The sequence below is a fragment of the Ambystoma mexicanum genome, chromosome 2p (assembly GCF_040938575.1).
Source record: "Ambystoma mexicanum isolate Mex_15411 chromosome 2p, UKY_AmexF1_1, whole genome shotgun sequence".
Taxonomy (NCBI): Eukaryota; Metazoa; Chordata; class Amphibia; order Caudata; family Ambystomatidae; genus Ambystoma; species Ambystoma mexicanum.
Window position 1 is genome coordinate 473,241,085 of NC_090923.1, and position 17,428 is coordinate 473,258,512.

At 50.2% G+C, this 17,428-nt stretch overlaps 1 protein-coding gene across 7 annotated transcripts in view; it reads left to right on the forward strand.

The window, feature by feature from the left end:
• LOC138566485 (cyclin-dependent kinase 17-like) overlaps positions 1–17,428 on the forward strand; it is a 1,557,968-nt gene that overhangs the window by 951,257 nt on the left and 589,283 nt on the right. For all 7 annotated transcript variants that reach the window (XM_069643847.1, XM_069643850.1, XM_069643846.1 and 4 more), the window contains one exon: positions 2,030–2,153. In XM_069643847.1, coding sequence (XP_069499948.1) covers positions 2,030–2,153 — 124 coding nt within the window. The remainder of the gene's footprint in view (positions 1–2,029; positions 2,154–17,428) is intronic.

A 17,428-nucleotide genomic window follows, 5' to 3' on the forward strand; every position in this document is an offset into this window, starting at 1 on the left:
GGCTCCTGTAACCAAAAGAGGAACCAAACTTTCAACAATTAACCACTTTCTTTGGAAAGCGCAGTTTGAAACAGATACCTTTCAGTTGACCAGAATCACACACACCTGATGGCCCTGTCCCTTCCCCCGCAGGGATAAAAGGTAAAGCACAAGAGCACAATACGAGCAAGGAAGTCTGCACGACCAGAGAGCTAACTCAGCACAGGAGTTCAAGAGGAGGAGAAAGACGGTGCGAACCAAGAAGGTGACAAGGAGAGAAACAACCTTGCCCTTTCCGAGCCAGGCCTGTGAAACCTCCATGGAAGGAATCGTAAGACTGCGAACAATAGCGAGCGTGTGTTGCAGCAGATGTCAACGGTACACAGTGCCCTCCTCCGCTGATAACCAAGCTGGGGAGAGACGCTTGCCACTGTGGTACCAGCCTTGACTCCAGAGACAAGAAAAGCCAAGCGTTTTATCACTGCTGGTGAGTCGAGGGGAGAGCCAATAAGAAACAGAACTGTGTTGAACACAAATAGCAAAAGGCTAATTGAAGAAAGTACAAAGAACTGTTAATACGAGAGGGGAAAAGCAGCTACAGAGGAGTCAGGCACCACGTGGGTTCTCACTCAGGAAACACTGGACGATTGCCCTATTGTTGAAACTACCATTACCACAAGGCCTTGGGAAACGTCGAAAGTCTTTGAACGGCAGCTGATTGTGAAGCTAAGGGAAGTGAATCCTGCATCGTAAGAACTGTTCAAGGAATTGTGTGGTTGGCAAGAGTGAACCCAACGGAGGGATGCTGATAAAAAGGGGGTGAAGCCCCAAGTCCTAATGAATAGTGTGTTGACGAGAGTGAACTTGGTAGAGGGATGTCCACACTGAACTGACATTAAGATTTGTGAATTAATTTCACAGAAGATATTATTTTGTGAAGCCATAGTGAACCTGACCCGTAGTGAACCTGACTGAGGGAGGCTGATATTTGAGAAGGGTCTGTGCCCGGGAGAGGGGTACCCAGGGGTGAAAAGGCATCACCCAACATACATGCGAAAACAAACATTTTGTTTACTATTTTGGATTTCTTTGAGAACGGTCTGAGCCTGGAAGAAGGGGATCCAGGGGAGAAGCCATCACTCCACCGACACATGAACTACAACAGAGAAATATAAGCCAGAGTGAACCCGACGGAGGGAGGGTTAGATTCGAGAGGGGTCGGAAGAAGTGGACCCAGGGGTGAAGGTTTATCACGCCAAGGACAATCATTAAAGAACTTTTGTTTTTGAGTTTGTGCTCATCTAGGCCTCTGAATCAAGAAACGTACTACTGAAGGTCCTGATATTGCCAATACATTTTTGTGGATCTGAGCCCAGAAGAGGGAGATCTAGGGGTAAACGTCATCACGCAACGTTCATGTGGAAAGGAACTTTTTATTATTTTGGATACATCAGGTCCTCTGAGGCAAGAGACTTTTTGTAGAAAAGAGACTTAACCACTGAAGGCCCTGAAAGCTGAGAACGGAACTGTTGGCTTGTGCTGGAAAGTTTGAGCGTGTGCTGTGCTCCGGAATCATACATTGTCCCATTCTCAAAACATGCGGAAGAGAGACCCCCGGCTACCACATCCTGACTTACTATTTGTGTGCACTTATTTCTTTCTTGTGATCATTATCCCACATTTTTTTTTGTATTTAGCGGAAGGATTGGCAAAAGGTTTCTTAGTATAGGCCCTTTTATTTGATAAGACGCCACTAGGACTGCCTTATTATTATTTGATGGTCGTAGCTTGCTCCCATCTTAGATTTAGGTTTAGATTAGCCGTTTTCCACCCTTCATATACAGTTTAATAAACACCCTTAAACTCTATCACTTATGTCTGTCTTTATTGTTGCCACCATGCGTTACTTACAAGACTGAGAAAAAAACCTACAAGTCAGTTTGCTGTTTTGTGTTGAACACATGCTGCATTAGAGTGAGATCTTTATAGTTTGTATATTCATATCCATATATATGTTCTTTAAATCTCCTCATTCTCTCTCATTCTGCAGATATTTTTATTCCAGTTGTTACGTGGCTTGGCTTACTGTCACAGAAGGAAAGTTTTGCATCGAGATCTAAAGCCACAAAATCTTCTTATTAATGAGAAGGGAGAGCTGAAACTAGCTGATTTTGGTGAGACACCTTGTACAAAGCATGCCTTTTGCCCTGTTTGGAGGCATTTCTTTTGGTGCACCTGCCACATCGGATTGTTTTTACGTATGTTTGTCTGACTTTGTCAGTATGCCCATTCAGAAACAATCTGTCATTTGATGCCACTGCCCCTAACTCAGAGTCAAATGTGCAATATTCCTGCCCTTTTCTTTTACTTTGTTTTAAATCATGATTAATGTACTTAAATAGTATCACAATATTAGCCAGGCATATGGTGATTGCTGTTATGTTGTAGTATCGAATAGGTTAGATGTAAAATGCAAATCCCTTGCATTTCCTTCAACTTCTGGAGTGATAACAATCTTATGTAGCGTTTTAGATCTGTTTTATCTAGGTGAATGGCTGCTGAATAGTTTATATGCAGTGAATGGTTCATTCTTTTTTGATAAAATAATTACACCTGCGGATTACTTTTACTTCTCCAGCATGGGGTCTGGCATGGATTCACATGCTCATGAATATTCCTCGTCGTCAGGCTGGGAATCCTCGGTAAATAAAAAATCGGTTTCAGTTTTTTTTCTGAACTGTCTTTCTACTAGTAACCAATCACTGCTCTCTGAGTCATTCTGCCCCCAGCCAATGACTGCCCTCCACCTAAGCCCCTCCTCTAGCAGCCATCTTCAGATTTTTACCGCACGTTCAAGTGTTGGGAGTCCTCGTGCTGTAGCTCTCGAGCTTTTAGTGCCCTCGTGATCGTGGCACGCTACGACAGGGAGCTGTGGTTAAAGATCGCTCCCCTCCTGGACTTCCTCCCGGACGACAAGAAGGCTGAGGCCCTGGAAATCTTGCAGGAAGGCGAGGTGGCTTCGGACCACGCCATAACGGTGGCCACGGACATCGGCGACACTGGTTTTCACCAGATGGGCAACAGCGTTTTTCTTCGCGGCGCGGTTGGTTCAAGGCCACTGATTTCGGCCAGGACGTGCAGACCAGGGTTCTGGACATGCCCTTCGCCGGGGACAACCTGTTCGGCAAGACAGTGGACGAGTCACTGCAGGCCATCAAGGCGGACACCGAGACGGCTCGGGCCTTGGGCGTTCAACAACGGCCGTCCTTTCGGAGCTCCGGAGGCAAACAAGGTGCCTCCAAAGGATTCGGCGGTGGTTCCTCGTCATACTGCCAAGCGGCCCGCTACTACTCGTCGCAGAAAGCCTACAGAGGACGCAGCAAGACCGGAGGATCCCGTTGTCGGCGGCAAGGCCACGATGAAACAGGACTGAACCAGCCGTGGCGTCGGGCTCCCACCCGAGCACCCTGGTGGGAGGCCGGCTGGCGAATTTCGTCAGTGTGTGGGAGTCCATCTCCACCGACCGTTGGGTGCTAGATGCCCTGGCGAGCGGGCACTTTCTGGAATTTCAAGGAAGGTGTCCCCGTTTTCCACCCATGACCAGGAAGGAAAACCACGTCCCTCAACTGCTTCTGGAGGTACGAGCGATGCTAAGGAAGGGAGCCATAGAACTCGTCCCAAAGATGCTCCGGAGTGTACTCGCGGTACTTCCTCGTCCATAAGAAGACAGGCAGTTGGCGACCCATCCTGGGCCTTCGTCGTCTAAACAAGTACATCAAGTCCCAGAAATTCCGGATGGTCACCCTCCAGCAAGTGCTCGGAGAGCTGAAAGAGGGCGATTTCCTATCGTCGCTGGACTTGGAGGATGCTTTCTTTCACATCTCCATTCTAAAAGGACATAGAAAATTCCTATGATTTGTGGTCCAAGGGCGGCACTATCAGTTCAAGGCCCTTCCCTTCGGCTTGAAGTCAGCACCCAGGGTGTTCACCAAGTGTCTAGCACCAGTGGCGGCACATCTGCGCCTGCAGGGGATCCACGTCTACCCCTACCTGGACGATTGGCTCATCCGAGCAAAGTCAAGGGAACTCGCCATCGATCACACAGCGAAGACCGTCCATCTGCTCACGGATCTGGGATTCTCGATCAACTTTGTGAAATCCCACTTGGTACCGTGGCAAGACGCCCTGTTCCTGGGAGCCAGACTCGACACAGTGGCGCGTTTGGCTTCGCCGTCGGAGGAAAGGACGAAGGCCATCCTCGGCCAGGTACAACGGCTGTTGACCATGGACGTGGCCAGGGTGAGATCCCTCAAGTCCCTACTCAGAATGATGACCTCGTGCATCTACCTAGTGCGCCTATGCAGGCTATGGATGCAACCACTTCAGGAGTTCCTCGACGCCCATTGGATGCAAGCGGTGGGCAGTTTCGAGGACAGGATCTCACTCAACGAGACTTTCCGCCAAGCGATCCGGTGATGGGGCACCCGCGCGCATCTAACGGCGGGCATAGACTTCCAGAACCCAGCACACCAGGAGACGGTAACGACGGACGTCTCCGTGGAGGGATGGGGGGCGCACACCGGAGATCTCCACGCAAGAGGCCTTTGGCTCCCAGAGGAGAGGTCACTTCACATCAATGTCCTGGATCTCCGAGCCGTGTTCTGGACCCCAGGTCATTTGTTCCGTCCCTCAAGGGCAAGGTGGTAAGGGTCTTTACCGACAACACCACCACAATGTTCTCCATCCGGAAGCAGGGGGGTACCAGATCCCCAGCCCTATCCAAGGAAGCACAGGATTTGTGGCACTGGGCCGTTGCCCATGGGATGTTCCTGGTGCACTTCCATCTGGCAGGAATAAGGAATACCATCGCCGGCTCACTCAGCAGGAAGCTGCGCTCGTGCCACGAGTGGGAACTTCGGCAGGATCAAGTGGATCTCCTATTCCGACGATGGGGCAATCCCCAGATGGATCTCTTCGCGACAGCGATGAATGCCAAGTGCCGGAGGTTCGCCAGCAGGTTTCCCCAGCCGGGAAGTATGGGCGATGCCTTCTCATTCCCCTTGGAACGGCCTGTTCCTGTATGCGTTCCCCCCCCATTGCTTTTGCGACTCATCAGTCAACTCAGACGTACCTGGCGCAGGATGATCCTCGTCGCATCGGCGTGGCCGAGGCAGATCTGGTTCCCGGACCTTCTGGACATGTCAGCGTCCCACCCTATCCCCCCCGCCCCGGTCAAACTTCCGACGGACTTCTCACCAGGGAAGGAGGCACCATCCTCCATGACCCAGGATCGCTGCACCTGCAGGCCTGGCTCCTGCAGCACTAGAGTGCTTGCAAAGGCCAGGGCGTCCTCGGCACTCAAGTGCTACGGACACAAATGGAAGAGGTCCTCTGTCTGGTGTTGTGCACAGAAGATTAACCCTGTACGGATTACGGCCCCTCAAGTGCTGCCGTACTTGCTATCGCTGGCCAAGACGGGACTGGCACATGCCTCCATCAAGATCCATCTGGCGGCTATCTCCTGCTACACCATAACCCCGGGGCGGTCTTTGTGGTCTCCTCGCCTGGTGAAGGAGTTCATGAAAGGACTGTTCATGAGCGTGGGAGCTCAACGTGGTGCTGACCAGGCTCATAGGGCCGCCATTCGAGCCTCTGCATTCGGCAACGTTGAAGTTCTTTTCGTGGAAGACAGCGTTTCTTGTGGCCATCACCTGTGCACGACGAATGGGAGAGATCCAGGCCCTTTCCTGTAAACCTCCATACCTGACATTCCACGAGACGAGGTTAGTGCTGAGGATGCACCCCTCCTTCATGCCCAAGGTGCCGTTGGACTTCCATCTCAACGAGCCCTTGGTGTTACCTGTTTTCTTCCCGTCACCTTTGTCGCCGGCAGAGAGGACTTTGCACTCCCTGGATGTGGCGAGAGCGCTGAAGTTCTACATGGACCGCACGAAGAGTCTTCGGAAGACATTACAGCTGTTTGTAAACTTTGGACCTGTGAACCAAGGGAAGGCCCTCTCGAAGGCTTCTATTTCCAGATGGCTCTCCGGCTGCATCATGCACTGTCACCGGTTGGCAAACCGACCGTTGCCCAGCTACCCGAGAGCCCATTCAACCAGAGCGAACGCTGCTACCACGGCGTTCCTGTCTGGTGTGCCCCTGCTGGACATCTGCAGGGCTGCTACCTGGAGGTCGACGCACACCTTCACAAGATTCTACTGCATCGACCGGGATTCCAGGGAGGAGTCCAGAGTCGGCCAGGCGTGCTGCGCAACCTGTTTGCTTGAAGGTGAGCCTGGTGAGGCGGTAAGAGATGCTTAATGTTGAGCCTTGCCACCTCCCGTGGTTGTGCATATGTGTACTGCTATGTATTCCTGTATTCATGAGCATGTGAATCCATGCCAGACCCCATGCTGGAGAAGGAACAAGTTACTTAACTGTAAATATTGTTCTCCAGCATGGGTCTGGCATGGATTCACATGCGAACCCTCCCTCCTACCCCTCTGCGGCTCTTCTCTTGGTCCTACTGCCACTTTACGTGCTATCAAATCTGAAGATGGCTGCCAGAGGAGGGGGTTAGGTAGAGGGCAGTCATTGGCTTGGGGCAGTATGACCCATAGACTAGTGATTGGTTACTAGTAGAAAGACGGTTCAGAAACGAAACTGAAACTGATTTTTTTCTTTACCGAGGATTACCAACCTGACGACGGGGAATATTCATGAGCATGTGAATCCATGCCAGACCCATGCTGGAGAACAATAGTTACAGGTAAGTAAATTGTTCCTTCTGTTCAATATTTTGGATAGAGGTCTTCATGAAGAGCTGGGTAATTATTTTTTCTGGAGGATAATTTGATCATTTTGTAAGTGGTGCACTATAGCACCTTGCCGTACCTTGGTCCAGACCCCCGTCACAGTCCACTTGCCCTCGTCACAGTCCACTTGTCCTACACGCATACACTTTGGTAATCTTTGTTTCGAGGGGATTGGGTCCTCCGACGTATTCCATATCTATGAAATGTAATCACCACAGCTGTGCTGCTTCGGAAACTTTTCCGGCGTCTGCGTCCTGCGTCGATGACGTCGATGCGCCGACGTCGAGGACCTCCTCCGACGTCCGACGTCATCCGATGTGATAAGTAGGACGCACGACGCCCGTAGCCTCAGTTCCGTTTTTCCCGCAAACGTGTTGCTTCGTGTTTCTCGGTTCTAAGCCTCGACTCTTTGGAGTTCTGTTCTTTCTGGTTCTTCGAACCTGTTCGTTTGTGAATTTCCTTCAGCGATGTCTTCCACTTCGTCTTCAACCCCGCGTCCGGGCTTTAAGAAGTGCGGGGAGTGTGGGTCCAAGATGTCAGTGACTGACTGGCACGACGCCTGCCTCTGGTGCCTCGGGGAGGCCCACGACACGGATGACTGTATCGACTGCCAGTCGCTCACGTCCAAAGCCTTACGCGAACGTAAGAAGAAGTTGTCGGTAGGTCGGGTGTCCAAGCCCCGGAAGTCGAAGTCGGCGGGGCTTTCGACGGATGATTCGAGGGGTGACTCTCCGCGTCATCGTCGGGAGTCTCGTCGGTCTTCTTCTAGGAGTGGGTCTCGCCACTCCTCAGCCTCTTCGAGGCATTCTCGGAAGCGCCGTCACCGGTTGCCTTCCAGGTCCTCTTCCGAGGATTCTGCACGGCACGTCGGTTACCCCACCAGCCGTGCGACGCCGGAGGAATGGGCTTCCTTCGGGAAGAAAATGTTGGCGATTCTTGAGTCGCAGGGTACTCAGCCGTCCGCGCCCCCAAATGGGGTCGGCCGTGAGAGGTCGAGAGACACCGCTCGCAAGAGTGGTCGGCACGAGTCACGGGAGCGGTCCCGTTCGGACAAGGAGGCTCGTTCTCGCCGTACCCGTTCCAGGTCCCGGTCCTCGACGAGTTCGAGACCGTGTGCTCCTGTGAAGTCTTCGAGGAAGACATCGACGTCTGAGGCGTCGAGGGCGTCGACAGGCTTTCTCGAGGCTCCGGCTTCGAGGAAGTCGTCGACGCCGTCGACGATCAGGTCGTCGAGGGACACGCTCGGGGCTCCGGCTTCGAGGGCTGTGTCGACGCCGCCGATACTGGAGGCGCTGCATCTGACGTCGACGCCGATTTCCTCGACGTCGATCCTCTCGGCGCCGTTGCCGGTTTTCTCGCCGTCGGCGCCGATTCGCTCGACGCCATCGACGCCTTTCGTGTCGGAGGTGCCCCGTGTCACGGGTGTACCCCCTAGGAAGGCTCTGGTTAAGAGCAAGCACTCTCGGGTGCCTTTTCGCCACCTGGAATATATTTCAGAGGCGGATGAGGATTCTGATGGCCTGGTTCCTAGTCAGGTGCCAGATGAAATTGTCTCGGGCCATAGTCAGTTTGACAATTTGAGGCAGTCACTGCATGATGCCAGTGGACTGGACACCTCTCCGGAGGTGGAATTTTGTAGGCCTGAGCCTGGCTCCCATGCCGATTCCTCGTACCGGCGCCTTATGGCTAGGGTGTCTGAGTATCTGGGATGGTCTGCTCCCCCAGGGGAGTTTGTGCAGGATGATCTGACGGACATCCTTAATGTTGGTCCCCCAACTGACCCGGTACTGCCGTTCCATATGGCTTTACAGAGAAGGGTGGCGGCGGCTTGGACTGCTCCGGAGAGTCTCCCGGCGGTGGGCAGATCCTTGTCGCGTAAATACCGTCCAGCCAGTAGCGACCCCTGCTACTTGACCAGGCACCCCACTCCGGAAAGTTTGGTGGTGCAGGCGGCCACGGCCCCGGCAAAGCAGGCGTCGTACCCTACCATCCCTCCTGATAGGGACGACAAACGTTTTGATGGCTGGTCGAAGAAAGTGTTTTCTTCTGGTGGTATCGCGCTTCAGGCGGCCAACTCCATTTGTGCCTTGTCACGTTTCACGCACACTCTGTGGAACTGTGTTGCGTTAGCGGCTGAACATATTCCCGAAGGGGATGAACGGGATGGTTTCCTTGCTATGGTCCAGGATGGTAAGGATGCCATGTGTGAGTCCGTTCAGTCGGGTCTGGACTTGGCTGAATGTGTCAGTAGGTCCATGGCGGCGAGCACCGTGATACGCAGGTTTGCGTGGTTGCGAAAGTCGGGGTTTGCTCCTGATGTGCAGTCCCGGCTCCTCAACATGCCCTTTGACGGTGAACACCTTTTTGGCAGCAAGGCTGACGAGAGCCTTGAGAGGTTGCAGACCTCAAAAGCTGCAGCGAAGTCGTTGGGCGCTGCAGTTCGTCAACCTCCGCCTTTTCGTCCTAGGGGACAGCAGTGGAGGGGTGGTTCCTTTCGCTATTACTCGTCCTTCAGTAAAGCGAGGGGAGCTGGCAGTCAAAGAGGCCAACGCAGGGGTACCAGAGGTGGACGACAGGGTACCCGTGGTGCCAAGGCCGCTCGGGCAGTTGCCTCTTTGCACTCAGGTAACGCCGCAGCCGCTCCTGCTCAGTCATGAGGCCAGGTCCCATGGTTCGCCGGTTGGGGGAAGGCTGGCGCAGCATCTTGTAGAGTGGCAAGCCATTACTTCGGATGTGTGGGTTCTGGAGATCATAACCCACGGCTACTGTCTTCCCTTTCGGCACAGGCCTCGCGACAATCCACCGGGGAACCTCTCTTTGAAGTGTCCGGATCCGCTCCTTGCGCAGGAAATTCAAGCCCTGCTGGAGAAGGGCGCTATAGAACTGGTGCCTGTAGCGGAGAGGAACAAGGGATGGTATTCCCCTTATTTTTTGATTTCCAAGAAAGACGGGGGATTGAGACCCATCATGGACTTGCGCGGTTTGAACAAACTCCTCAGGAAGGACAAGTTCAAGATGGTTACTCTCTCTCAAGTCCTCCAGGCCCTTCAGCTTCAGGACTGGTTGGTGTCACTCGACCTCAAGGATGCTTACTTCCATGTGTCGATCCATCCCAAGCACAAGAAGTACCTGAGGTTCGCGGTTGGCGACTCGCACTTTCAGTTTTGGGTCCTGCCGTTCGGATTTACCTCCGCCCCGAGGGTTTTCACCAAGCTCATGGTGGTGGTGGCAGCGCATCTCAGGCAAGGGGGGATTCACGTCTACCCCTACCTGGTTGATCAGGGGGAGCTCTCCCGAGCAAGTCCTGGATCATCTGTCCGTCACCTGCCACTCCCTTCACAGGCTGGGCTTCTCCCTCAATTTAAAGAAGTCCCATTTGACGCCAACACAGAGGCTCCAGTACATCGGAGCAGTGCTCGACACTTCCCTGGGGCAGTGTTTTCCTCCCCAGGTGAGGGCTCTTCACATTCAGCAGATGGTGCACAAGTTTCAGCAGGCCCAGACGCTCCCAGCGTTCGAGTTCTTGAGGTTGCTCGGCCTCATGGCATCCTGCATTCTTCTGGTGCCAGAGGCTCGCCTGCGAATGAGATCTTTGCAGTGGGCACTCAAGACGCAATGGTCGCAGTCCTCCGGCAGGTAGTCGGACCCGGTTCAGGTGCCGCCCTCGGTCGCCCAGGACCTTCTGTGGTGGGCCGTCGAAGGCAACTTGATGAAGGGGGCTCCATTTTGGCTTCCCTGGCCGGAGGTGACAATCGTGACGGATGCATCCCTCACGGGATGGGGAGCTCATGCCAACGGGCTGACAGTCAGCGGTCGTTGGTCTCCGTCGGAGTCCAGACTCCATATCAATCTGTTGGAGCTGAGGGCCGTCAGGCTAGCCCTGAAGGCTTTTCTGCCGGCTGTGAGAGGAAAGAATGTCCTGATCCTGACGGACAACACAGTGGCCATGCACTACCTCAACAAAAAGGGGGGTCAGGGTCACTTCCTCTGTGCAGGGAGGCGATGCAGCTCGGGTTCTGGGCCATCCAGCAGGAAGTTTCGATCTCGGCAGTTCATCTGGCCGGAGACGAAAACGTGACGGCGGACGCTCTGAGCAGGCAGAGCGCGATCTCTCACGAGTGGGAGTTGGCTCAGGAGATTCTCTTGGAGATCTTCGCCCTTTGGGGGACCCCTCAAGTGGATCTCTTCGCCTCCAGTGTCAACCGGAAGTGCGAAAGGTTTTGCTCGCGGGAATTTCCTCCGAAAGGAGCCTTGGGAGACGCGTTCGTGGTGGAGTGGTCATTCCCGCTGCTGTACGCGTTTCCTCCAGTCCCCGTCATCCCGCAAGTGCTGCGGAGGTTACGGAAGTTCGGTTCCCGGATGATCCTCATTGCTCCGGCGTGGGCTCGGAGGACGTGGTACCCGGACCTTCTCGACTTGTCCATCTGCCCTCCACGTCGTCTTCCCTACCGAGACGATCTGCTCTCACGGGAGGGGGGTCAGGTTCTCCATCCAGAGGTCGGATCCCTCAACCTTCATGCTTGGCTTCTGAAAGGTTGAGGTATATGGATTGGGACCTCCCTGAAGACGTGATGGAGGTGTTGCTTTCGGCCCGTAGGCCAGCAACGAAGTCTCTGTACCATTGCCGTTGGCGTAAGTTCTGCGACTGGTGCAGAGTTCGGAATGTGGATCCTTTTGCATGTGACATCCCCAGGGTTCTGTCCTTTTTGCTTTCTCTGGCCCACAGGGGCTTGCAAGTGGGTACCATTAAAGGTTACCTGGCAGCGCTGTCCATCTTTAAGCGCTCGTCTGAAGAGTGTTCTTACTTTAAAATCCCTTTAATTTCACAGTTTCTGAAAGGGCTCACTAATGTGTTCCCTCCGTCACCTTTCCTGGTGCCCGGTTGGGATTTGAACCTTGTTCTTAAGTTTCTTATGGGTGCTCTGTTTGAGCCTTTACATTCTTGCCCTTTGAGGCTGTTAACTCTGAAAACTGTATTTTTAGTTGCGGTTACTTCCGCTCGCAGAGTGAGTGAGTTACAGGCACTTTCAGTTAAGCCACCCTTCACTGTATTTCACAAAGACAGGGTTGTCCTTGGAGTTCGTCCTTCTTTTCTTCCGAAGGTAGTGACGGAATTTCATTTGGCCCAGAAGGTTGTTCTTCCGGCATTCTATCCTCCTCCGCATCCTGGTAAGGAAGAGGAGAGGCTCCATAGGCTTGATCCTAGGAGAGCTTTAAGCTTTTATGTTTCACGCATGTCCCGGGTCAGAGTGGACGATCAACTCTTTATTGGTTACGATGGAAAGCGTTTGGGGCAAGCTGTGACGAAACAGACTTTGTCCCGCTGGATTATTTTGGCCATCTCGGAGTGTTACCGCTTGGCGGGTAAGGACCCACCGGCTGGCTTGCGGGCCCATTCTACCAGGGGTGTGGCTGCATCTACTGCCCTGCAGAGGGGTGTTCCTATTCGCAACATCTGTGATGCAGCCACCTGGGCTTCAGTACATACATTTGTACGGCATTATTCCCTCGATTCCATCAGAGGGCAGGATCTGGCCTTTGGCAAGGCGGTCCTTTGCTCGGCTATTTGATTGGCTATTCTAAAATTTTGCTTCTAAATTCTTTCCCTCCTCCTTGTTTTGGTACTGCTTTGGGAGTCTGTCATAGATATGGAATACGTCGTCGGACCATCCCATCGAAAGAACGTTACCAGGTAAGAAAGTAACTTGTTCTTTATTTCCATTCCTACTTTACCTTTAAAGTTAATTGTTAGTGCACAAACATGTAATCTTCCACTTATCATTATTGATGAAGTCTTCCACTTTTTAGCTTTTTCATTTCCTATACTAAATCATGAATTCCATCACCTTTAGATAACTGCTTTTCAGTCTAATTGATCTCCAACAAGGGCAAAGATGGGAAATCGAGTGGGAGAGAGGAATGGCATTGAAGGATTTAAAATTTAAAATGAGGGAGGGTAGGTAGATTGATATTTTATTGTATTGCATTCGTACACAAGTGTTTGATTGGAAAAAGCTCAATTTAGGATGAGCTTTTCTCTTGAGTAGTTACTAATCTAGCCATTCCACCCATTGAAGCACTATATCCAGTTACAATCCAGAGTTATTTTAACTTTTTCAGGCCTTTTTTCAAAGAAAATGTTTTTTTAATTGAAACCTCTGCAGTTAATGCTTTAGTATTGATCAAAATTGAAAGAAACCGCTTTATTTTTTGGGCTATCCAAACCTCCATACAAAGCATAAAAGGAATACATTATGGCTGGATTTATAATATCATTCACACCACGTAGCCCTCCAATATACCTCCGTTCTGTTTTCGGCTTTTATTACATATTGTTTCACGTTCATCTTTCTCATAATCATTTCTACTAGTTTGGCTTCCTGTAATTTGACTGCTGAAGCTCTATGTCCTGTATTCTGGTCGAGGGCAGCATTTAAGGCATTTATTTAGTTTTATTTATATTTGATCAGGATTTTGTATTATGCTACAACCGCAAATATGCCACGTCAAAGCCGTGGAAGAAACATAGGGGTGGGGTGATGGACAAAGATGGAAGTAGTAACGCTGATCATGACTCAGACACAGTTGTCCTTCTGGGAACTTCAGTCATAATTAAATATTTTTTATTTTATTATTTAAAGTGCAGACCTGGCTCGAGAGCAGTGGAGCTCTGTACAGGGTGTGGGTAGCCAGCGTTTGGACTGGTGTCTTTTAATATTAGCGCAGTACGGTTAGTTGCAGTCTATGTATCAAGTGGGATAAGGCCATTGTTGAAAAAGCCACGTTTTGAGAGATATGCAAAATTGGAGAATTGTGGGGTATTCCAAGCCGATACCGGGATTGCGTTCCAGAGGGTGGGTGCGTGACAAAAAAAAGGTGTTTGCAGATCCTGTCTTTATGAAAGAGTTGTGATTCGAGCCATTTGGTGGATTTGCTGTGTTAATGGGCATGTGCCACCAGATATGTGGAGCTACCCAACAGTTATACTTGTGTGCTACTTGAGACTGCTTTGTAGATGATTTCTTGGAACAGTATCCTGGCCTGGAGAGGAAACCAATGTAGTTTGCATAGGACAGAGTCAAATTTCCGCACAACTGTAACAGGGAATACTGAGGGGTGGTGGACTGCTGTCATGCTGAGCCTTGATTGTTGATCTGCGGAAGCTGCTGAGCCCCACCAGACCCTCAAAGACGTGGAACACTCAACTAATCTTACAACAGCTAAGCATTCCTCACCCCTGGGGGAAAGGGGGAATTAGAGAAAGTAATAAAGAACAGACACTCCTTCCGGAACTCTGGACACTAAGGATGATCTGCAGCAGAGGAGGGAAACATAGGTTAACATAAACATCTATACATCTACAATATCACATTCCCCAAATGAATTGTATTGCCACAACTGCTAGTACCTGTTGATCCTCCGTACTTGCTTGGAGGATGTAAAGCCCCTTGGTGATGGTGATACTCCTACAGTGTAGTTGCTCACTAAGAAGAGACTTGAGCCCAAGTGACCAGGATTCTACTGTTAGGCTCAAACCTCCACCATGTTTAACTCATTGCAGTCTTTTTCACCAAGAAGGTTCATACTGTTTGCCTGTTTAGCCTTTCAGATTGGTGCTGTTTCTCATGACAAATGCCAACAGTGAAGGTTCCAAACGATGCTGGAGTCACATGCTGAAACTGTCTCAAAATCCTTTTTGTTCCCGCGCTCCTGTCTCCACGGTTAGGCAAAAAAGTTGCTGCGCCAACCAATTAACACTTTTACTATATCTAGTAACTAAACTGTCTGACTTGTAAAACTGATTCTCCATTTAAACCATCAACACTAATGGAGTGAATATTTTGCTCCTTTCAACAGAGTTCTGTTCAAATGTAAGGATAATGTATGCCAAGAGAACTCAGGTTTTAATTTTAAAGTTTATAAAACGTTCATACTTCGCAAAATGCCACAACAGCTGTTGCTTCCCTTTCTCTCGTAACATGGGAAAGGGAAAAAAACGGAAAAAACAATGCGGCTGGAAATGACAACCTAAGGATTAAATTCTGTGTGGCCGTTGCTTCAGAAGCTCTGCGCACATCAAAAGGAGAAAACAGCTGATGCAGAAGTTGATCAGAACTGCTTCCTACTTTGCGAATGCAGGAGGCAAAAGCAAACCATTAAATTGCTGAGTCTTACTCCGTGATAACTGAAAATGTCCGTGCAGCATGAACCGGAGGTACTGAGCTGCACGAGCAGGTCTTAAACACAAAACTCTCGAACTGCCAGCTAACGAAAGATTAAACACTTTCTTACTGTTCTTTTCTCATTTAGAAAAAAAGGAATTATCGGTCAAGTACTGAAAGCTAACTGCACCAGCACAGATAAATCAAATAGTAAATCAGAAAAAGTAAAAATGTGTCACTTACGTCAGGAAACCGCTGATGGTAGGTCCTCAGCTCACTGTCCTTTCAGCAAAACTGTTCTTTGCAGCAATCTTCCTCCTGACTCTTTCTCCTGACTGTGTAACCAAAGAAATGGGCCCAATTTCTGAGACACCAAAATTCCTGTCCAGCTCAGCTAAAGTCTAACAATGAAAGGCAGTTGAGAACTCTTACCTCCAGAACAAAAGAAGTTCTCAACCAATCAGACCCCTAACCTGGCCCTCCATCTTGGCTTGGACACCTGTCGGTGCTCTTCATACTAAATTAAAGCATAACTCTCAAAAAATAATAAAACACTTAAAAAAGATTGACAAAACTCAAAACTTCACATTAATTAGCATAACCTATCTGTAGCAACCCTGACAAGTGCTTTTAGGGTAGGGGAGCCGAGTGAGTAGCTGGGAGCTCCCTCAGGAGGGTGTTTCCCCCGTTGAGTTGGGAGACAGCAAGGGCCTGTACTACGGTACAGACGTCCTGCAGCAGTATGACAGGTTTTATTTTGAAAAGGGTGGATATTTGGAGCCAGGCCATTTGGGTCTTCTTGGCTTGTCTTTCTGGAAGGACAGGCTGCTATAGATGGTGAAGCCTAAGGATTGTTCTAAATTCGAGTGTTGCAGATCAAATCCTTCTAGGCGCATATCATTGAGCCATTGTTGGATGACTTAATGTTTAGTGGGGGAAATGATAGACGGGATTGGATGATGCTGAGGTAATCGCAGAGCAGATTGACGTCCTGTAGTCTTTTTGCTCTCACGAACAAGGATCTTTGAGGAGTGTGCCCAGAGGCTCCATGTAAAAGTTAAAAAAGATAAGAGGATAGATCCTAAGGAGACTCCACTTGGTGTGGGTCAGAATGCAACTTATTCATCCGGACGGCCAGTTTTCTACGCAACAGGTAGGTGGTAAACTAATTCAGGATAATTCCTGTCAGGGAGGCGGGAGAGAAGGATGCAGTGGTCGACGGAGTCAAATGCAGCTAAGAGGTCAAGGAGCATGAGGGGGCATGAGTCGCTCTTATCCATGCTACACTTAGGGTGGAACCCTGACTGATAGTGGTTTGAGTGGTGGAGTTGTTAGATCATGGCGTGTAGATATGTAGCACATTCTTCCAAGATTTTACCCTTAAATGGGACTTTTTTGAATCACATTAAATGATTTTATGATTGTTTTCTTTTTTGCAAAGGTTAGTTTGTTAACCATATGCAAATGAGTTCATTAATTAAATGGGACTTTTGTAATGGGCCGGTAGTTGGCCAGGTATTCTGAGTCTAGGGTCGTTTTCTTCAAAAGTGGTTTTACGAGACCAGTCTTGAGGGTGTCCAGGAATTAACGGACAGTGAGTGAGCCATTAATGATGCTGAGGAATGTGTTGATCGCCTGGCCCATCAGTTGTTTCATGATGGAGACCGATATGATAACATCTGGGTAGGAGATAGATTTAATGGAGGCAATCATTTTTCAGACGTCCATGGAAGAGAGAGGAGAGAATTCGGTCGCAAGTAGCAGTGTGCATGCCTTCGCATGGGGCGCTGAAGCTGGGGGATGATGATTTGATGTCTCATTGTGGCTCTGGTCCCCTATATTATTAGGTGACTGCCCAATGCTGCAAGACAGCCCTGCTGAAGAGTGTGTTCTTGCAGCAGGGGCCGTGCAAGGACTGGAGGAAAGGACCTGGCTGCGTATCATGCACGCATCGTACATCCCTTCAGAACTGGTTGCAGCGACAACAAAAAAAGACATATCAGTTGTATGATGGTATGTTTTCCCATTCAAGAAAATCTGCAAGTGTGTTCTCCCTTCCCAGGACCTGTTCCACAACAAAATCATAACCTTGTATTGTAGTAACCTACTTCACTATCCTGCGTGACACACCATCCAACCCTTTACTCGTGAAAACACTAAACAACAACTTGTCTTCGGTATGTACCGTGAATACCCTCCCCCATAGAAACACCTTGAACTTCTTCACTGCCTACACTGCACTGAGAGATTCTCTCTCAATAACAGAATACCATGGTTCAGCTACTTTAAGAACTCATGATGTGAACGCTCCACCCTTTCCCACTTCAGCTTGCGTCTGCATGAGGACAGCACCTAAACCTGTGTCACTGGCATCCGTCATATGTGTCACAACTGGTATCAAAGTTGGCAAGAGTGGGTGCTCTGACAATGCCACTCCTGATATCCTTGACATTCTCTGACACTCTCCACACC